The sequence below is a fragment of the Accipiter gentilis genome, chromosome 11 (genome assembly GCF_929443795.1).
Source record: "Accipiter gentilis chromosome 11, bAccGen1.1, whole genome shotgun sequence".
Lineage (NCBI taxonomy): Eukaryota > Metazoa > Chordata > Aves > Accipitriformes > Accipitridae > Astur > Astur gentilis.
In genome coordinates, this window is record NC_064890.1 from 32,184,088 (window position 1) to 32,207,074 (window position 22,987).

Sequence of the window (22,987 nt, forward strand, 5' to 3'; positions counted from 1 at the left end):
TGGCCCTGCCATCTCTCTCTTTCCCCAGAGAAAGAAAAAAAAATGGACATGAAAAGGGCTGAAGTAGTGCATGCCTTCTTTGCCTCAGTCTTTACTAGCAAGACTGACCTTCAGGACTCCCAGCTCCCAGAGACCAGGGAGAAAGGCTGGAACGAGATGTACCCTTGGTGAGGGAATACCTAAGCAAACTGGACATACGTAACTCCATGGGCCCGGATGGGATGCACCCACAAAGTGCTGAAGGAGATGGCAGATGTCACTGCCAGGCCACTCTCGATAATCTTTGGTCATGGTAACTGCGAGAAGTGCCTGAAGACTGGAGGAAAGCAAATGTTACTCCTATCTTGAAGAAAAGCAAGAAGGAGAACCCAGGGAACTGCAAGCTGGTCAGCCTCACCTTGATCCCTGGAAGGCTGGTGGAGCAGCTAATTCTGGAAACCCTTTCCAGGCACGTTAAGGACAAAGAAACCATCAGGAGTAGTTAGTGTGGCTTCACCAAGGGGAAGTCATGCTTGACCAGCTTGATGCATTTCTATGATGACATGACTGGCCTGGTAGGTGAGGGGAAGAGTAGTGGATATTGTCTGCCTGGACTTCAGTGAGGCCTTTGACTCTGTCTCCCATAAGATCTTCATAGACAAGCTGTTGATGTATGGGTTGGATGGGCAGACAGTGAGGTGGATAGGAAAGATGGCTGAATGGCTGGTCGCAGAGAGTGGCGATCAGTGGCACAAAGCCTAGTTAGAGGCCAGAAGCTAGCAACGTACCCCAGGGGTCAGTCCCGTTTAACATCTTTGTTAACGATGTGGACGATGGGGCAGAGCATACCCTCAGCAAGTTTGGTGATGACACAAAACTGAGAGGAGTGGCTGATACACCAGGGGGTCGTGCTACCATCCAGAGGGATCTCAACAGGTTGGAGAAATGGGCTGACAAGAACCTCATAAAGTTCAGCAAGGGGAAGTGCAAAGTCCGGCACCCAAGGAGGAACAGCCCCATGCACCAGTACGTGCTGGGGGCTACCCAGCTGCATAGCAGCTTAGCAGAAAAGGACTTGGGCTGTCCTGGTGGACACCAAGTTGACCATGAGCCAGCAACGTGCCCTTGTGGCAGAGGCTAACGTTATCCTGGGCTACACTAGACAAAAGTATTGTCAGCAGGTCAAGGGAAGCGATCCTTCCCCTGTCTGGACGCCGTCCTGGGCAACTGGCTCTTAGGTGGCCCTGCTTGAGCAGAGGACTGGGCCAGGTGACCTTCAGAGGCCCCTTCTAGCCTCAATGATTCTGTGTGTGTGTGTGAGTGCTGCAGTGGGTGCTTAAGATCATTAAAGCAGCCGGATGATAGAGCATCTAACTTTCAGGGCCCGGCCCTGCAAAACAGTGTAGTACATGGGCAAGGCCGTGTAGGTTCTGTTGGCGTTGCGTGGGAGGATGAGGCGTGTGAGAAGACAGACTGTTGAATGGATGCCAGTCTCAACAGGGAGCTTTCTAAAATCGCTGCCCTTCAGCATGCAAGTGGCTAGACTAGTCAAAAGGAAGCACTTACTAACCTGATGCTTTCCTCTGTGGTTTTTTTTTTTTTTTCCTCTTGGGACCCACAGCTTGAAGCCATTTTCTGAGAACAGACACCTGCCTTCTTTCCTTTGAATAACTGAAGAAGGTTCTCTCTCTTTTTTTTTTTTTTTTTTTTTCTTTCTTAAAAAGCAGTGGGAAGGAAAGATGCTACCCTTCTTTTTCTATGATAATTTAATGGTTAGATCATTCTTTTAAGACCCATCTCCTTCTTCAGTCACAGAGGATTGAACTAATGGCTTCCATCTCTCTGAGATCTGCCTGTAAGGTATTACCTATGGGAGTGTGTGTGAGGGGGGGAGTCTGTGCACCCGTTAAAGATCTGGCTGTGTGCAGAAAATGCTGCAGGATTCAGAGGGCAGGAGTGGAGGGGAGCCGAGAGCCCGGGGCAGGAACTAGCTGTGATTGGAACGGCCGTGGGCAGATCTCCTACCTCCTGGGAGGGCGGTTGTAGGTATTTTCCATTTAACGGCGATTTGTATGCAGAAACAGACCACTTCTCACTGCTGACTGGCCTGCCTGCTGGGCTGCTCACCTGCTCCGTCTATTTTCAGCCCGTCAATCTTTTAATGAAAATGACATTTACATAGAATGGGAAGTAAAGCGAAAGAGGAGAAAAATAAGTGCCAGCAATCCAGAAGTCTAGAGAATAAACATTTAAAATTCCAGTAGTACCTTATTCTTCCTTTCTGAAATTTTTGAATTTGTGATGTTGATTTGAACTCAGAGCAACAGAAGAGTTAAAAATGTTCTTCAGGCATCTGTTTGGAAATTGATGTAGTTACTTCGCATGCAAAATGGCCTTAGAGTTCACCCAAGATGGAAATACCCATAAGCAGGAACACAGAACTGTGGTCCCCTTTATCTGGTGTCTTCTCTCTTAGAGAATTCAGTAATAGAAACTTCAGTAGATTTGAGAAGTTGTAGGAGAAATTTCTCCATTTTCTTTGCAGCTGAGTACTGAGGTATTGTCTGAATCAAAAGGTTTTGCCACTTACAGAAAATAGATGTTAATTTAGTTAATTGATCTTTTCTATGAATCTAGAGACATGAGAAATTATTTTATGTGAAAATGTCTTCCACAAATATAATTACTTTCTCAAGCTCCAATAAAGTATAAGGGTGTCAATTTTGATGATGCAACCAAACTGTGATGCTTTTATTTATGCATATAGGCATTTATTTTTCATATTAGTATGTCAATAATGTTACCAGTTTCATTATTAATAATACATTGATCTGTTTTTATTTAATATTTGCTTAAAATATTAAACTATAGTTTGCATTTTTATGCAGTGCGGTGTTACAAGCTAAATTTTTCTCCATTGTACCTCTATGATTCCATCCAGTTGTATCATAACTGACGGCTATTATTCTTCAGTAATACATTAGAATATTTTTTTTCAGTTATATTCTTGACCCTTCTGGGATGCAAGGGCTTTTTGACAGCTTAGGCTACTACAGAACAGTTGAGGAAATGGCATTGTATAATCCTTACATAATGGAAAGAGTGCCACCTACTGAATTACTATCAGTGCTCTTGTGAAGACTTGATTTTTGTGTGAAAGAACTGATTATGCTTTACTCTGAGACAGTTTTCAATTGAGTAAGGCTATTTTTATATTTGGAGAATTATTTCTGGTATAAAAATCGATTTGAAAAGCTCAAACTTTTAAGTCACAGAGGACTGTGTCATTCTAACAGTGTTTTCCTTTGACATTCAGAAATATTTTCTTATTTGTCTAGATGTTGTCTGTATTTGCCTGAATCTTGTTATGTCAGTATTTTTCCTCTGTATTGCACGTAAAATATGATCTCAGCTTCACTTCTTTGAAAAACAAACAAACAAAAACCCTCAAAAAATGGGAACTCTACCATTTTGAGTTAAATATTTGTAGAATTGGAAGAACTTCCTTAGTCGTATTGAAGTTCACATCTTAACCACTAAACAGTCACCCAGGAAAATAGAAAAAAGCACATGCTGGTCTTTCAAATTGTTTCTTCTTTTCAGAAGTATGAAACATATCATCCAACAGCTGTTTAGGAAAAGCAATTATTTTTTTTTTCTTTACACCAACAGTTGCCCCAGAAGATCCTAGCAGAAAGGTAGATGGCGATACCATTATTTTCTCACATGTGCAAGAAAGGTCAAGTGCTGTCTATCAGTGCAATGCTTCTAATGAATATGGATATTTGCTAGCAAATGCATTTGTGAATGTTCTGGGTAAGAAACAGATTTTAATATTTTTAAGTTTTCTTGTGTATTCAGTTGTCTCCTGCTACTACATGGATTGGATGCTCAAGCCTTGCTTGAAGTCTTCAGTGGGAATGGATGTATTTCCTGAGCCCTGTAAAAGGCAAGGCTTTTTGTGGGATACAAAAACCATACCTTGGTTTTTGTAGGATATTCCTGAATTTCATTTTCACTATTCCTGAGTGAGAAGGATGGTTGTAAAAGCTGGAGAAAACTTGGAAAAAATTTTATCACTTTGTTTATGTAAATCAAGCAAATGGAAGCATAACAAATAAGGTTCCTGCCTTATTAATATTCCTGAAGTTAGTATGTTTCAGTACACTTTCATTGTTTGTGGATGTTTTGGATCAGTTAGCAGTTTAGAGATTACGTATCTGTTGCAAGGGGACATGATAATGCATTTGTCCTGAAGGCCTCCCAAGAATGTGTTTCTACTTAGAAGATATTGTGGCCTCTCTAATTTTTCTCACTGAATTTAACAAAGCTAGTAGTGAAACCCTAGGCAGAATGGCTTTGAAAGACTTTCCTGCAGGAACTGGCAGATCTTTTGATTGAGAGACATTGTCTTTTAAATTAAATGGGTGTTTCACCAAAAATACATCATAACTTCTTTTTGCCTGCAGGTTTGTTTGGAATTATGTAGTTGAGTCTGTTCCCAGGATTTTCTCTTGAAGTATATTATGATTTAAATTTTCCAATTGAGATCATTGCCTTTGGTGCCCATCCCTATTACTTGTAAACAGGGAAGAAGCATTTGTTTTTCACAAGATAATTATCCTACATTAACATTTCCTCAGGCTACCGGCAGTAGAATGTATTTGGACCTAGACTGAGACCAGAAATCACTTCAGAGAAGGATGTTAACATACAGTTCTTTAGGCCATTCTTGATGTCTTAGTATTTTGTAGTTGCATCTTTATATCTATATCCAGATATCTTTGTCTTTTCAGCTGAGCCACCAAGAATTCTAACCCCTGCTAATAAACTGTATCAAGTCATCGCAGATAGTCCTGCATTGCTAGACTGTGCTTATTTTGGTTCACCTAAGCCTGAAATTGAATGGTAAGCTATATATGTTGTGCTTAAGTTATGTAAAAGGAACCAGTTATATCTATGGAAGCAAACGTTTAAAGCTTTACAACTATTTTTACTCTATTTACAATTTAAAGATAGTGTATTTTTAAATATATGCTGATTATAATATGCTAATACAGCATTACATATACATATACTTAACATAACAACAGTTAAGTTATCCCTACAGAGTCAATTTTAAATTTCATTATGTGATTCTGTCTGTATTTTCTAATGTGGCAGTCCCAAGTTTGCATTTTCTGATGATAAAATACAACATAATTTAACTATGATGTTGGGTAATAATATGACTCTTTATGTAAAGGTTTAAGGGAGTGAAAGGTAGCATCTTGCGTGGAGATGAATATGTTTTCCATGATAATGGAACCTTGGAAATTCCCGTGGCTCAAAAGGATAGTACTGGTACATACACATGTGTAGCAAGGAATGAATTAGGAAAGATACAAAATGAGGTGCGATTGGAAGTTAAAGGTAAGAAACGAATCATTCTTTCATCACAGGTTAGTATAGAATTTCAGACTTTCTAAATATCTAATAGTCATTTTAAATTTCAGATCCAACAATGATAATTAAACAGCCAGAATACAAAGTGATTCAGAGATATGGCCAAGTTTCATTTGAGTGTATAATAAAACATGATTTTACCTTATTACCAACAGTTATATGGTTGAAGGACAATGATGAACTGCCAGATGATGAAAGGTATGGACAAAATAATTTTCCTTTATTTTTAATTTTCTAGTTTCTTTTGTCTGCTCCTTTTCCTTATCTTTGAAAGGAACATCTTGACCTATTGACATTTTCCAATGAAGACTGATAAATTTCACCACTACCCCATATTTGGTGACTAAAGGACTTACCTAGTGTGGTGAAAAAATTAAGATGGAATTCAAAATAACATGAGATGTAAAAATTTTTAATGGTGCACAATTACCATGTATATCAATTGTAAGGAGAAGATAACTGGCATAAGAAGCCAAACGGATAATGGAAGACCATTTTCCTCTGGATCATAGATAATTAAAAGTTGTTTGAGTATATTTGGAAATAAAAGCACATTAAGATAGACAGTTACTTTGGGGAGATGGTCAAGAGCAATGTAGAAAAGGCTGTCATAGTCCCATAGCTTACATTGCTGTCTAGATGTTTGCTGAAATACACAAGTATATGGGATTTGGTAATGTCTTATTACAAGTTTCTTATAACAGTACCAGTTATTGAAAAATCAGTGGCTGAATCTATTGTATTTACAGGTTTCTAGTTGGTAAAGACAACTTGACCATTATGAATGTAACTGATAAAGATGATGGAACATACACTTGCATAGTTAATACTACTCTGGACAGTGTTTCAGCAAGTGCTGTGCTTACTGTTGTTGGTAAGAATACTCTCAACTTTATGATAGCAGAACTGTGTTTAACTACTGTTAAGTATGAAACCAGTATTAGATTTAAAATGAAAAGCACAAACATAGTTTTGGTTTCTAGGACAGGACAAAGGAAATGTCACCTACCTATAAATGTGTTTCAGTTCTTTAAAAATAGAGTCTTACCCTAAAGTTTGCCTTTGAATCAGCTACTTACAAAAGTGTCCAGTAGCTACAGGACACGTTCAGTTTCATGCTGTATAGGTTTTTCTTTGGATCACATCTGAGCTAACAGAGTAGGTTACATATTGCAGAGTATTTGAACATAAACATGTTATTTCAGGAATCTCTTTTGCAGCTAAATTATGCTTCAGAACAACTGAGCATGCTTAGTTGTATGACTTTTCAAGGATTTTCTTTTTAAATTAGTTCTCTCTGTGAAGTTTCTGTGATTGCAGATTGTTGTAAAATATATTACTTTGCTCCTTCTCCCAATTTGTAATAAAGTTTTAAGTAGATGTCCTAAATGATTCTTACCCGAGTTCAAGCTGAGATGCAAAGTCAAGTATGCTTGTGTTTTAAAATTGTGTTGTGATCTTATGCCTATCCAGCAATGACATACACCAAATGTCTAGTACTTATTTAAAAGTTTTTATAAGATTACTTACTTTGTTTTCTTGATCTATCCTTATTTTAAAAATGGATAAAATATTCAAGAATACTTTTATAACTTTTCAATGAAAAATTATCAATGTGTTATTTAAAATCAACCATTTACTCTAAATAAGTTAACTTTTCTTTGGCTCTAATAATTATAGTCTTTAACTACCTACAGTATTCTGTTTCTTTGGCTACTAACTGATTAAATCCTTTATATTAATGTTCTTTGCAGCTGCTCCCCCAACTCCAGCTATCATTTACGGTAAACTAATATGAAGTTCTCTTTCTACCTCATCTGCCAGATATATTTCTCATTTGCCTATTGCGAAGTGCAACATCTTTTCTTTTTTTCCCTTTTTCCTGTGTTTGTGTGTGTGTGCGCGTGCGTGTGTGTGTGTGGTTTCATCCCATTTTACCAACTGCTTCATTACTGGAGTACTGGACTTTGGAATTTTACAGTGCAGGCTGCTTTGTATTTTAGGGAATAAATGATTTTCAGAGATAAATTATTTTAAATTAAGTTTGGTTACAGTGTGATAATGTTTTTGTCATACAGTACACTGTAATGCAAATTAGTTATATAATAAATGAAAGACAAAAAGGTAAATCCAATTGTTCATTGAAAGCTAATTCACTATCAAAGAACTTGCACCAACCAAATTACGGTATGTTTGTACATTGCTTGTGATGACAGCTTTGTAGGCCTGGTGTACTTTATTTCATAGTTCGTCTTCTTTTTACTTCACTCATAAGATGGACAGGACCGTATTGACCAGTTTGGTTTATGACTGATGAAATTACTAATAAGGATTTTAAAATTAAATCTGAAATTTCCCCAGAAATCTGTCAGTCGGGTACAGTCTTAAATATGACAGTATACAGCCTTTAATTTGATAGAATTTTTTCTGAATTTGGGTTTTAAAATGCAATATAATATGCCTAAACCTCTTTCAAGTACAAGCGTCTTAAGCACTTTTATGTAAATCTTATCACATTCAGTGAAAATGCTTACGTATTCTTAAATGAACCTGCTCATTAGTCTTGATTTTTGTGTAACAAATCATATAATGAATTATTTTCAGCAATTTGGAATGGACATTTACATCTTTATGCATTATAAGGATGTGTATTAACAACTTGCATGGTATTTCAGGATTTTTTAAAAGTACAGCAAAAAATAAATTACTTGGTAACTTGCAATTAGTTTCTATTTGAACTATACTTGTTTTGGATTCACATGCAAAATATTTGTAGTGATTCTAGAAAAGTTTCTTTGATGTGAATGCTTCTTTATTTTCCATGTTGTATTAAATATTTCTAGTTACAATAGATAACCACCCATAATCATTCAAAGATAAACTAAACACGCATTTCATAATTTGTTGCATCCAATTACGTTTTTATATCACCGTGCAATCAGATGTAGATAAAATCAGATTTGGATTCTTGTTAATGTATAGAAGTTTCCAGATACCTCAGTTCTCCATTTTATCTCCATTTTGTAACAATTGCATGCTAATGGTTATTAAGTCATGCTTACATTAAGTGAGCAGATCTGCCCTGCTGTATTTGTGGAATTCTTTTGATTGGTCTGTTAAAGATTTTTTTCAAAGATGAAACTACTTATTCTGGTGTGATTATTTACTTTGTGTTCATTTGATTTACAGCTCGGCCAAATCCACCCTTTGACTTGGAATTGACAGGTCAGCTAGAAAGAAGCGTTGAACTCTCATGGATACCAGGAGACGAAAATAACAGTCCCATCACAAGTATGTTTGTTTGTATCTATTGCATTACGTTAACAGCATTACGTTAACTGGTCTCAGATTCCAAAGACTTCTGAGATAAATTTTCTGTGCAGCATGGAAGAATGGTAAATTCATTCTCTACAGTTGCCATTTATTTACATAACAAAAATTCACTGAATGTCATCTACTGTACAACCAAGCAGAAAGACTTTTTTACTGCCCTAAAAAGCTGGGCTTTTGATCCAAAAACCTGTGCTAGTTAATGTAGAAGTTGATACTGATAGGAGCTCTGTCTCACAAGGTCCAGTCTTATGAATATGTAGAGAGTAGACTTGTATGCTTCTGAAGGAGAGAGCTACTAACATCTTGCATTAACTCTTTTGTAATTCCTGTGAATTTGAGATAGCATCAATACCAATGTCTTTAAGGATTATCCATCACTACTGATAATAGAAGCTTATTCTTCATGAAAATATAAGGCAGATATTTTTTTGGTTTTTTTTCTAGTCCAGACAGTTGAGGAAATAAAGCATGTCCGTAAGACAGAGAAAATAAACATCTATAGACTTCTGAGACAGGAAATTGATCTTAAATGCTATTTTTCCTCCCAGCAGAACATGATGAAAGATACTCTTGCTTATACTGAGCAGAGAGGGTGGAGGGGGAATTTAAGAGGAAGGAAGAAGGACCTTACTGTTTGTTTTCCAAAAAATAATAGGATCAGAAAGATTTGTTTGGGCAGCTTTTTCATTATGAGCAACTTAATGTAATTACTTAATTATTTATGCAGTGTATTTTTAGTTAATAACTGCTACAAGTTACCAAGACCAGTGTACGTGTTATATTTGGAATGAATGAGTTGGGCTGACTTATCGAGTGTTGCTTTCCGGGGTCTGATACTGGTCAGTATCAACACTGAACACAAACCATAAGGATCAAGCATCTGGAAAGGAATTTTTGTAAAAACAGAATTTCACAGATTTCAGAACACATCAAAGATTTTGATTGCATTTTAATGAAACGCCAAGGGATTTTGCTGAAGTTTTACACTTTCAGACTTGTCTAATATGTATCAATTAGTAATATACTTTTAAAAATAGAATATATAGAAGTTTTTAACATAAATAGTTGAATTGTATCAGTATTTTCATTTTTTTCCAGACCAGAAGACACAAGTCTTGCCTTCCTATGGGAATGAGATCAGTTTCAAAAAAGATGATACTAGGTGGTGTTGGCTCATGTCAGAGTTTTTCTAGAAGCGAGATATTGCGTGCAGTCTGATACTGGAAATTGAACTCTTCTGACTAAATAATGCTGGTTTTAATTATGATACAATTTATATTGCTGTGCGGTCCCCTGAGAGCCTGCAAAATAAGGCATTTGCTTCATAAGTAAGCCTATTATTGCTACTGCTATCACTTCAAAGTATAGATCAAGACTCAAGGATAGCACTTCATTATGAGTGATCCCTTTACCCATGTAATATGATTGACATGCTAGAATCTCTCTGAAAGCTCAAGCAGGATTTTTTTCCTTGAAGCCTCCTATAAATTGTTCTACTGGAGTTGCAAGCAGAATGCTAGTTACTAGGGAAGCAAAAAGCAGTAGTGAAAACTTTTGTGGGTGCTTTTTTTTGGTTTTAGTATGTAATATTCTCACCTTTTCAGCAAAGGCTTTGGTCCAGAAAACATCCCATCCCAAGACCTTTCCCTCTGAGCACACAACACCAGCTATAACTCGGGCAGTGATTTGGGGCTGGTTCTCTCTCTTTCTTACTGCTCAGGTCAGGATGAAATCTGCAAGCCTTAAGTCCAGAAGGCTATGATTAGTACTACTTATCTATTTTACTTCTTGAACATCTTGGCTCCTCAAAATGTTGTGCATTGTTTCTATGTGGTACTGTAAGTATTCTAAAAGCAATTTCTAGATGTCCCTCAGAATTTCTTTAGTAGTGCAAACAGGGTGTATTCTGAGCCATGTTCTGGCTTCTTGTCCCCACCTATACATGAGATAGGGGAAAATTTTTGTTACACAACACACAAACATTTGATACTCATGTATATTTTGTGTATCTAAACGTAAGGTTCCATGGAAAGTACTCAGACTACGCGTTCTTCTCCCATTCACTTACTGTATCCTAAGAATTCCTCCTAAGTGTTTCAAAATTTGTATCTCCTACCTAAGAGCAGGAAGCTTTTTTGGCTGTATCACAGCTGAAAAAAAATGTCCTTTTGTCTTCGATAATGAATGTGGTTTTCTTTTTGGAGTTCTACAAACCTATGTATCCCTGAGGTTATATACTCTGTAGGTTCTTAACAGTAATCATTGTCATGTTCACACAGAGAACTCTCAGGGAATTTAGCTTCTGAACATACGTTCCTTGACTTAATTTGAAGATACTGAAAAGTGCTCTCAAAAAACTTTCTCGAGTATTGGTTCTTAACTTTAAATAGTTCTTCACTAAGCCAGTCTCATTGGGGAAAACGGAATACCCAAGAGAGTTTTAGTATTGTACAGGTACTACTTACTGTCAGCTTGATACAACTAAGACCAATATATTTGTCAGCCAAATATTACTTTCACATCGAAATTCCAATCTTGTCTCACTTTCTTGCTGTGATAGTTCAAGGGTTCCTGTTACATTAAAATCTGGTACCTGAGAGCAAGCTCTTGTAATAACCTGTAATTACCTGGCAGGTAGCTGCATTAGTGAGAATACCAAATAATAAAAGTAAGAGTGTTTCTATTATGTTTCTACCTAGGCAGTACTTTTGAGATCCACATTATAGATCTGTGTTCTGGTTTATGTACTTACATTTCAATATCCATGATTTTTAAAAACGTTGATTGGATCAGTCCCTTCTGATTAGCTCATTCAGAAATGCCTACACTGATCTAGGAAGGTGTTGCAAGTTTTGACATAAAGTTGGATTCAATTTCTATTTACAGACTTTGTGATTGAATATGAAGATGGGCTGCATGAACCAGGGGTATGGCATTACCAGACGGAAGTTCCTGGAACTCAGACAACAGTACAGTTGAAGTTGTCTCCATACGTCAACTACTCATTCCGTGTGATAGCTGTCAATGAGATTGGCAGAAGTCAGCCCAGTGAACCATCTGAGCAGTACCTGACAAAATCTGCAAGTAAATAACTTTCTGCTTATCAGTGATTGATTTATGTTATGAATGGCGTTGAATTTGCTTGGAATGCAAACAGCAGTCATTCTTGTTCACATGTAAATATTTTATTTTTAGACCCTGATGAAAATCCTTCTAATGTACAAGGGATAGGCTCAGAACCTGATAATTTGGTGATAACATGGGAGGTAAGTTTGGTTTTTCGAGGTTTCATTTGTTTGTTTTCAGGTGAGTAGCGGGTTTTTTTGAGAAATAATAACGAACTATCTGTGAACACGCTATGAGAATACCCGATGTGTTGCTTGCTTAAAACATTCTTGAAAAAAGGTAAAATCCCAACATTTCCCCATCTTCATTTTCAGGGAAGATCTGCATGCATTATGAAAAAGAAAAATTTTTAAGGTGCCATATTTTCCTTGAGTGATTTCTCAAGATAAGCTATTAATATGGTAACACAGGATGTTTTGTTGCCAATTTAAGAAAACTTAAATATGTAAATTGAGGTTTATCTCAAGTAGACTCTTATTTTTAGAATGAATTCTAATGTGAATCCTAATTATACCCTCAACTTTTGTGACAAACCAAATTATTGTGCACTCTTCCACTAAGAAACTTTTGTGGCAAAGTTTTCTCTATCATGCCCTTATCATCATGATGGGAGCAATGTAAAACCAATTTCCCATTCCAGACAAGAAATATTATCTAGGGAACACTGTATATAGGGAGTTGGTGTAAGTCTTTCCCTCTTCCACTTCTTAAGAAATATTTGAAAACAAAATATGTCTACAGAAGTCATAATGCATGGTTGCATGAGAATTAGCCAGGATCACCATTCAATGTGGTTTTTTACTAATGAATGAAAAGCAACTGAACTGAATGACCTCCTGTAAACGCTAAATTGCATAGCTTGGGAACTTCAGCAGTGCTTCTCTGTCACAGAACACAATGGTAAATTTTCAGTAAAATTCTAAAAAAGAATCAATATATTTCCTATTTTACTTTGGATTTTTTGGATGCTTCAAAATATTCTAAAAAATTTATTTTCATTTCAGTCTTTAAAAGGTTTTCAGTCTAACGGACCAGGGCTTCAGTACAAAGTCAGCTGGCGTCAGAAGGATGTTGACGATGAATGGACATCTGTTATAGTTGCAAATGTATCTAAATATATTGTGTCTGGTACACCAACTTTTGTTCCCTATGAAATAAAAGTACAAGCTTTAAATGACCTGGGATATGCACCAGAGCCATCGGAGGTGATTGGACATTCAGGGGAAGACTGTAAGTTTTGTAGTTTGACTCAATTGTACTAATAAAAAGCAATTAAATGTGTAACCTAAATGGGTATTTACAATACTAAAATATTGAAAAAGGGGGATAGTAGGGGTTTTTTTTAATTAAAATTAAGGAATTTGGAGATAATAAGGCTTCATAACACTCTGTAGTATTAATCCTGAGGTCAGCTTTTTAACATAGGAACATTTTAACCTACTAGTTGAGTGCAATGCAAAGACTCGTTCTGAAAAAGTATGTTTGTGTGGTTTCTTATTCTAACTAGATATTTGTTCCATCCTTTCCACACAGTGCCAATGGTTGCTCCAGGCAATGTGCAGGTTCATGTTATTAACAGCACATTAGCAAAGGTGCATTGGGACCCAGTTCCACTAAAAACTGTCCGAGGACACCTTCAAGGGTACAAAGTAAGTACAGTCAAAAGCATTCTGTTCCTTATTTATTAAAACAGATCATGCTTCCTATATGAGATTGTATCCAGACTGAAGTAACGGGCATATAAGAGGACTCTTGCTTTTCAGTGAGCTCACAAGTTTTGCTGACAAGATCAACAGCATTGATACAATTCACTTAAAGTTCAGCAACGTTCCAGCCTTGTAGCACCTTGTAGTCTCCTGTGACATTGTCCTTGAAGAAAGATGGGATGTGTCTGCAATTAAGTTTGCACACATTATACAGATTAAAAAAATTGTAATAGTTTTACAGATCTTATTCCAAAAGGATATTTAGAGGATGAGGAGAAATAGTTTCTGTAGGAGTCTCTTCTAGGTCTAATGCTAAGATTATTAATCTTCTGCCATAATATAATTAATCACATCTTTAAATCTGAGTAACTGGCCACTTGCTAGCTTATGCTGGGTACTGTGTCTTTTTGGAGGCCAGCAAAAAGCTCAGTTTAAAAGCTCTATTTAAGGAGATAGGAAATGGCAGAAGGTTTGGAGTGTGCATATAACTGAAGGAAGCTTAGTGTAAGAAAGTGTGCTGGTCTTGATGATAACTGAGAAGGCTGTGTTGGAGACAGAATACTGCAGTTAATAGGGAACGGGAGACAGAAGGACTTCAGGGTTAGAAACTGGGGGAGCTGGTGTCCCTGGAGGACAGGGAAAATCTGATGGCAAAAGTTGCTTCAGAGGTTGCACTAGAAGCCCATCAGAAGAAACTCAGGAGCGCAAAAACTGCAGAAGCATGGTAGACTGGTTGTGGAGGGAGGAGTGGAATGAGAGGGTGTACTGACTTCCTATGAAACGGTAGAAGAAAATAAAAAATAATTACTTCTTTGCTCCTCTGCAAATATACAAATAAATATGTTCTAACAAAACAGACTGGTTACACAGCCCAAACGAAGTTACTTTGTAAGACAGACTAATTTGAACAATTTCTGTTTAAATGAAAGAGGAAAAAGAAATATTTTAAAAATTAAAAGAGTAAAGAATATTCGGAGGAGAATAAATGTACATCCTACTTAAAAAATGGAGGACTAGTATTCAAGAGCATTGAAACTGAACTTCATTGCGTTACAGCTGGTTACCACATGAATGTGAGTTCCTGGTGTACCTGGCACAAAATACCACCATCCAGAGACACTTAAGCTAGTTTTGTATGAGCTAGCGTAAGTATTTGTAGTTAGTGTGGTGCTCTGCCCTAGATACTAAATTCAGCTGAGAAACAGGACTTATTAGTCTGTTAAATGTTTATCTGTCAGATGACAGTCAACCTGGTATTTCACGCACAAATGGGCAACCAAATGTAAAGGTCCATTATGTGAGGATTGAAGAGTTAGAATTTAGTGAAGTTAATGCTTATTATTAATGGAGTTACAGCAACACTAATGCTTATAATCCAAACCACCAAATTTCTGTTAAAGGTCATTAATAATACAAAAAAATCCATAGACAAATGTCTGCCCATACACTGGGTGTTAAGTTCTCACCCTTCAAACTGAGTTGTCATCGTCTCAAGTTTAGATGGAGATTTCTTGTTCCTCAGACTTGGAGTCTCTGAGGGTTATTTTCTGTCCTGTATTTCCTAACAGGTTGCACACTTTGCTCTCCAGTTGGTCTAGGGGATTAGTCATGCCATGATTACTTCTGTTCAGTGTGTTAGTCTTTCTCTGTGTACAGAATGACTTTTTTTTTCTGTAGGGAGGAGAACCACACAATTACACAAAGCTAAGCAAAACTGAAACTAAAATAAGTTTGTCAGTAATCATAAATAAAACAAGCTCAAGACCACAGGTTTGACAACAGACCTGACCACTGAGTCGTTTTGCTGTTATGGCTAGGACAAATGTGACAATGGTACATCCTTGAATAAGTTGCATATGCAGCAAAAGTTTCTTATATAATTTTTGCAGATAGAGCTAAATCAAGCTAAAATATGTTAAAAACTAGACAAAGCATGACAGGTCCTAAGACCTGGTGGATAGTTACTGTTATAAAGCTTTCTCTGAATACAAGCTAAAAACTTTTCATGGATGCAGACTATGCTTTAAGTGTCTTAGTTATTGACATAGCTTACAAAGCACATGACTAGCTCTTTTTAAACACATCAGCAAAATCTTACTAGCAAACTCAGGCTTTCCTAGTTAATAAAATTGTTTCAGACAGTAGCCCAATATGCAGTGTTTCATTAGGAACACATTTCTTAATAAAGAGAGGGGTATTTCTCTAAAGAGTCACGCCGTGAGGACAAATGGGTGAACAAAGCAGGAAGGTATCTAACTAGCAGCAGTCCACAGCACATCACTCATATTTTGCTCTTGTATTAATTTAGCTATTACTCGATATACTGTGGTACTATAAAGCATTTCAAACCTAAGAAGAAATTTTAAAAATAATTCTTTTCACTGTTACTGCTGCCATTTTCTCCTGTTATTCTTATGAATTCAGTGGTTATTCAATACAGTATGTGAAAAATGCGATGAGGTCTCTTTTGCTGTCATATTCCTCTTCCAAATCACTGACTATCAAACCCAGCTTATTAAAGCTGACTTTTAATTTCAGCCTGGCTAGTGGCATGTGATGACTCAACTATAATAATATAATATATATATAATGTGCTTTGTGAAATGTTACTGGCTAACATTATTTTCAAATATCATGAACTATACCTTATGAGTTTCAATACTAAAAGTACCAACATGTCAAGCTTTTGTTAGCTTGTAAATGGCTTTCTTGCTAGTTGGTAGGATGAGAGCTACAGGATGACAGCTGGCGGTGTTGAAAATCTTTAACTCAAGCCAGGTAAAACACGGTGGTATTTAACAGTGATTAGAGTGAAATGGTATGTTGTTAGCAATAGAAAGCTGGTATTCGTGTAACATTGCCTTATAAGCTATCTAGTTGGGCTTTGTAAACCTTAACAGTTCCCTTTTTTGAATTCATGTGTGAGATCCCAACTTCCTTAATTAAAGAGGTGTTTTGCAGTTGGCCTAAATGCAACCAGAATTTTACCCATTTAAATTGCTTTATCAGTTTTAGTGTGTGATCATACATGTGTGAAAATTACACTGTGAAAAATGAACAATGATGTATTGGAAGGTAACAATCCTAGGAGTGATACAAGTCTTTGTTAGGGGCAACTGTTAATATCTTTCCAGATACCATGATAGAGAGACGAGTAAACAGAGTGCAGGCAAGGTAATTACCTCTGAGGCTCATCTGTAGTTTCTTAGAAACTCAATCGGCAAAATAAATAACCAAAATCAGCTTTGTGGTCTGATCTGTTTGTCACATAAATGGAGGAATTGTCTTCCTGTCCCTGGGTGGAGATCGTTCCATGACTGTAACCTTAGAATCCTTTCAGAACTTGTTTTTCCAGCCCAGACAAATTTTGTCTTCCACATCACAGGGAATAGCATGGTCAGGTGTGTGACACAACAAGGTGGCAAAGTGCAAGTCTGCTTTGGAAGCTGTGTAGACATCTCACTGAAAGAATGGATGGTATGAATGATTCCTGCCTCTCAGATGGACTTGCTAACATGAGAACCACCACATACTAATGCAGTTTCAAACCAGAACTTGTGCTGAACTGGCTTTGAGCATTAGCAGAACTGGCAGGTGATAGTCTTCACCCAGTTGTGCAGGCACGACTGTTTCTGGACAAACTGTTTCTGGAGCAGGAAAGCTCTATGCTGTGTCTCACCTGAGCTTATTAAAATTGCAATTATTCCTACCTTTAATTCATGGATACTCATGGAAAGACTTAGAGTTTGTAAAATCAGAACACCTAAACACTCACTGTTCTTTTGTCTTTAGGTTTACTACTGGAAAGTGCAGAGTCTATCCAGAAGGAGTAGGCGGCATGTAGAAAAAAAGATCTTGACTTTCAGGGGAAACAAGACTTTTGGAATGTTGCCAGGGCTGGAGCCCTTTAGTTCTTACAAGCTGAATGTTAGAGTTGTTAATGGTAAAGGAGAAGGACCAGCAAGCCCAGACAAAGTATTTAAGACCCCTGAAGGAGGTATGAAGTGAGACTTAAATGTGGTATATTCAGAAATAGAACACTAAGGGTGTAATTGCTGAATTTGCATCTTGGACATCATAAAATAATAATCTGGCTCAATGCAGTAATATTCTTAAGAATTAATAATTCATGAGTTGTTTTAAGTTAATCTGCTTTGTATTTACTATATATTCTTCTTAAAAGTTCCTAGCTCACCCTCCTTTTTGAAGATTACTAACCCAACATTGGACTCCCTGACTCTGGAGTGGGGTTCACCTACCCATCCAAATGGTGTTTTGACATCATATATACTGAAGTTTCAGCCAAGTAAGTTAATTATGAATATATAACTCTAACTTAGACAATATGTCTACCAAATAACAATCCATTTATTAAGAAAAAATGTTAAATTTATAACGTACAAAAGATAGGATCGTATTGTAGATGTCAAGTTTGAATAAAATTAATGTATTTTGACAATAGAGATGACTATTTGGAAAACTTCACTTGGTCAAGTGCCAGGTTCCATTACTTTTATTTCTTCAAACCACACTTCACAGAAAAATGGAGAGGAAGTCCTACATAGAATTGACAGCCAAGTTAGAAGCAAGATACTACTACTTACAAATCCTATATTTTCACTGCAGAGAAAATATCATTAGAAGTAGATCAAAATACATACAATTATACAGTTGTGGGCTTCTTCAATTTTCACGGTATTTTAATTTTAAAGTGAAAAATTCATAAATGTGCCATTTACTCGTATCAGAGCTATGAATCACTTCCTTAGGATCCCCATGCCACTGCTTACTTGCCCAGAAATCTGTCAGCAGTGACGCTGAAAATTTAAGAGTTTTGTGTGCATGGAATAGATTAAGGAAGTTTGTTTTCTTCCACTTAGCAGTTTCCCCTGTTCCTTTGCATTAGGTACAAGTCACTTCAGTATTTTTTCTTCTAAGCATACTGAATTTATTATGAGGCAGCTAGTTTAGACTTTCAGGTTTTTTTAATGTTCAGTGTTTCAAAAGGGTGTAAGTTCAGATGATGTGATGTGGAGTCAGTTGCCTTGGATTCAGATACTTATGAGAATGGAACTTGAACTTAAAAAACTTGTAGGTGTTTCCTATCTCCCTGTTGAATTTTGGCCCCTGATAGATCCTTTGTACACGAAGTCGACTTTCTTTTGAAGCTATAGATTATCGTTCATATAACCTGAAATGAACAGTGCAGCAGACAAATGAAACAAATACATGCAAACAAAAAAAGCCTGTTTTCACGCAATGATAATGTAGGCAATTTTCCTAACTCTTTTTTTTTTTTTTTCCCTTGTAACAACAGTTAACAACACACACGAATTGGGTCCCTTGGTAGAGATAAGAATTCCTGCCAACGAGAGCAGCTTGATATTAAAAAATTTAAATTACAGCACACGGTACAAGTTTTACTTTAATGCACAAACTTCAGTTGGATCAGGAAGTCAGATAACTGAGGAAGCAGTAACAATTATGGATGAAGGTAAGATGGGTATGTATAAAGAAAACCCCTTGAGTTTAAAAACTGCTACAAATTTTATTGAAAATATTGCTACTACTTCCTTTCCATTAAGGAAATAGCCCCTACTAAAATTTTTTCTAGAGCTTTCTTAACTGTATTATACACTAGTAAAAGATTTTAAATAGTTTCTAAGAGAAGATGTACGAAGGTTTTCTGCTGTAGTGGAAGCCCCAAAAGAGGTGTAAAGCCCCTCCTTTTGATATAAACTTAAAAGTTCTAAGACTTTGGCTTTTCTGGGCTTCAAAGTTTTATGTAACTTTACATTTTAAGTGGTCTCCTCCATTCACGTATTCTGCTTCCTTGACCAGCTGTGGTCACAGAGAACAAGACTGAAATGATGGAGCTTTATGGCTAGAGGAAATTATTTCTCTTTAGAAGTATGCAACAGCTTCTGTGAGATCTGAACTTTTTTTACAGAGCTGACAAAACTAACTTCAAAAAAGCTACAGAAATAAATTTGTCATCTATGGCCCCAAATAACTGGTGACATTTTATAATATTTAAAAACTCTTAAGTGTATTGTTCAATCCTGACACTATTAATTTTTACATTTATAGCCATTCTAGATCTTTGATTTTGGCAGTTCTTTTGTTGTTGAAGATGTTATTTATTTAAATATGAAAGCTTAATAAAATAAGAGTAATTTAAAGCAAAGGGGAAATTTGGGGGGAAAGTCTTTTACGATTTTGCACATCTTAATATTAAAAGTCTATTTTGATACCATCTTTTCACATATTTTTATGCTTAGTAAAAATATATTTCATTGGAATTGCCGTAGATGAGTTGGTATGCAATGCATAGTGTATTAAGTGTAATAACAAATAGTGTATTAAGGTTGCATATGAACTACATTTATTTTAAATTGTGAATCTTAACAAGCATGAGCAATAAAATTTTGTAAATGCATGTATATTAATTTTTGTCTTGTAATAGTCTGTCAGTGTTCAGCATAAGTGGATTGTTTCTAATTTATTTGAATTAGTACATTTTATCTGGTTTGCATGCTTTTCTGGTTTATAATGAAGTTATATATGTATGTTCCCTTTGGTGTTGTATCTAATTATATAGTGTTCCTATTCTTGTTTTCCTCCATTAAAGCTGGTATTCTCCGTCCTGCTGTAGGTGCAGGCAAAGGTAAAATGAAACTGCATGATTTGTTAATGTGTGGATTTTGCAGTGTTGCAAATGGGGAAATTGCAGTGGTAAGGACAGAAAATCTTGGACTACACATTGCTATACAAAGTATTAATCAGTGCTGGATGAAAACATTTGGGGGTTTTGTTGTTGTTTTGTTGTTGTTTTTTTTTTTTAAGAAATCCAGAATGCTTATTAATACCTTTCATCTGTTTATTTTGCCACAGAGTTTCAGGGGAATTCATTAGCTTTGCTTCAGCAAAGTCTAATTATTTCTGAACATTTAACAGATGTATGTCATGGTCATAAATATTCAGGATCCAGGTGCACTAGCACTGATTAGCTGAAGTAGAAAAAACAGCACTTTTGCAAAGGAGATTTTTTTACTGCCTGTGCCATGTGCATTTTTTGTTTTAAAAAAGTAGGTGCATTCTTGTTCTCGCTGCTGATTAATGCTACCCGTTTGATGACATTTATTTCATTTGCAAGCCAACTGTGCATAGGAGACAGATGACTGACAATACCCTCTGTATACTTCTCAATTTGAGTATCAGATGGGATATACAGGCAAATGGCTTCCTGCTGTCTTAGGTTCACAGATCTTGTGAGTGAGTTCTTGAGGATATTTCAGTGAGTGGAACCTATTATCATCCTTATTCTTGAATTCAGTAATATTTAGTTCTTTGTGATGCAGTTCTTCTGTCAAACAAGGTGTTCTTCACATTGCACACAGTTTTTATGAATTTTGATACCTTCGCTGTCAGAAGCAAAGATTGTCCTGAGGACTGTTAGGTAGCTTTAAGTCAGAAAGGTGTGTCAATACGTATGTGTCATTTTATCACAGAGGTGTCATTAACACTCATGAACATCTCAGACCATAAACATCCCAAATCAAAATCTGTACATGAAATACGCAACGTTTTTTACAAACTTGGAAGAGACAACAGAAATTGTTTTACATATATTTTCTTTCCGCTTGATGAACAGATGTTTTGAATGATAATAACCATAACAAAGAACTTCATTCACTCAGATATAGATCAGACTCTATATACATGTATGTATGCATATATTTGTGCATAAATAATATATTTTTTTATATGTATATATAAGTCTATTCTAATATCAGATGCATTTCTGGTAAGCATATGGAGTTGTGGATTTATTTTAATGACAAGTCTTTCTTACTGTTTTTTCAGTCTAGTTGTAGCTGAGAAGTCAGCACAGATTGGAACAAGCAAACTGGCTTGTAGTCCTGGACATTAACAGCAGAAATATAAATCAAGTTCTCATTATTTGTAGCTGACTATAAAAACTCATGCAAGGAAAAGTGGATTCTCTGTGTGAAACTGAGGTCTAATTATAGCTGTATCACAGTCCGTGGCTAGCAGAAAGCATCTTATTTGTAAGATCAGCTGGAGCAGTTCACGTTTCAGAGCTGTCATCTCAGATGCTCTGAAAACTAAGCAGATGTCTTCGTTTGGTTCCATGCCGTTTATGGTTTCAAAGTTTTCACATATTCCTATAGCATCTAGCTCTTACAATTGCAAAGAAAACTTTGGAACTGCAAACAGGATGGAACTAAAGCCATGACATCTGTTAGGACATCTGAGTTGCTGCAGGTCTGAGATGAATGTTCTCGGTGGTTACTTACATTAACGTGATTAACTGTTTCACTACTGATCAGGGACTAGAAGGAAGGAAAAGGAAGATCGTATTATCAAGATCAAGTGCCAAATTATTTGGCCTCATGAGTGGGTGCATTTGGAAGATAGACATACTCAGCCCACTCAAGAAGAAGCCGTACCCAGCAGTGAATTGTTACTTCTCTGTTAAGTGCAGGAGGGCCTATAGGTACATACAGCTCTTACTGATGTGGACCCAAAGCCAAACCAAGGAGAAGGTGCAATCTAGATATTCTCAACCTTTTTGTGATCTATCAAAAACATCTCAGTTTTTCATTTTGAAGGGCAGAACTTACCAAAAAATGTAATTAACCTTTCTCTTTCAATTTGAGCTTATTCAACTTGGAAGTTAAGAAGACAATAGGTCCTAGATTCAGCCAGCCTAAATTGCACAGAAATTTCTGTACGTGGTGTTTTCTACTGGCTAGCTGCCCCTGAAGACCTGCAGCTTGGCCAGTCAGAAACATTAGACAGAAGGTCCCGGAGGAATTCAAGTCATCTGTATGTGGGCGAGCTGTGCAACTTGGGACGTATTTCACTTCTCAGAGTATAACTATGTATTAAAGTGCAGAGGGAAACATTGCTACGGTAAATCAAAGGATCTTAGAGTGTCTCAATATATTTATTGTAGTTCTGAAATACATTCCGTGTCTCTTGGCACCATGTGTCTTTTGCCATCGTTTCAGACAGCCGTGGGCCCTTCATTGTCTTTTATTACTTTAAAAACAATGAAAGTAACCACAGTCTGCTTACTGCTGCACTTGACACTTTTAATATTTGTCCCAACTGAGTTTGTCTGATTATAATGACTGTACTGGTGTTAAGTAAAGACATCCAGTACATTCTAGACCAATAAGTAAAGAAGCAAGTTTTGTGCGTTTTTCCCGTAAGGGAAAATAACAATTTTACATGAAAACTTGAAATATGAGGTGAAGGCTAAGGGATTTATATAAAGGAATCATTTTTTTTCTTTAGCTTGAATAGAACTTAAAAGCTCTATTCAAATGGGGGGCAATATAAGGAGGAAATTATTGTCTCCCTGTGAT

The 22,987-nt window shown here is 36.4% G+C and overlaps 1 protein-coding gene across 37 annotated transcripts in view; it reads left to right on the forward strand.

The window, feature by feature from the left end:
• Positions 1-22,987, forward strand: part of NRCAM (neuronal cell adhesion molecule) — a 74,526-nt gene that overhangs the window by 22,981 nt on the left and 28,558 nt on the right. For 12 of the 37 annotated variants that reach the window (XM_049813883.1, XM_049813885.1, XM_049813888.1 and 9 more), the window contains 15 exons: positions 3,652-3,795; positions 4,776-4,887; positions 5,225-5,391; positions 5,475-5,622; positions 6,174-6,298; positions 7,179-7,208; positions 8,614-8,715; positions 11,644-11,841; positions 11,953-12,023; positions 12,888-13,113; positions 13,417-13,532; positions 17,382-17,586; positions 17,773-17,895; positions 18,907-19,083; positions 20,221-20,256. In XM_049813883.1, the coding sequence (XP_049669840.1) occupies positions 3,652-3,795; positions 4,776-4,887; positions 5,225-5,391; positions 5,475-5,622; positions 6,174-6,298; positions 7,179-7,208; positions 8,614-8,715; positions 11,644-11,841; positions 11,953-12,023; positions 12,888-13,113; positions 13,417-13,532; positions 17,382-17,586; positions 17,773-17,895; positions 18,907-19,083; positions 20,221-20,256 (1,980 nt within the window). Of the gene's footprint in view, positions 1-3,651; positions 3,796-4,775; positions 4,888-5,224; positions 5,392-5,474; positions 5,623-6,173; positions 6,299-7,178; positions 7,209-8,613; positions 8,716-11,643; positions 11,842-11,952; positions 12,024-12,887; positions 13,114-13,416; positions 13,533-17,381; positions 17,587-17,772; positions 17,896-18,906; positions 19,093-20,220; positions 20,257-22,987 lie in introns of all 37 variants that reach the window. The other 25 variants (XM_049813904.1, XM_049813894.1, XM_049813898.1 and 22 more) reach the window with 5 other exon arrangements.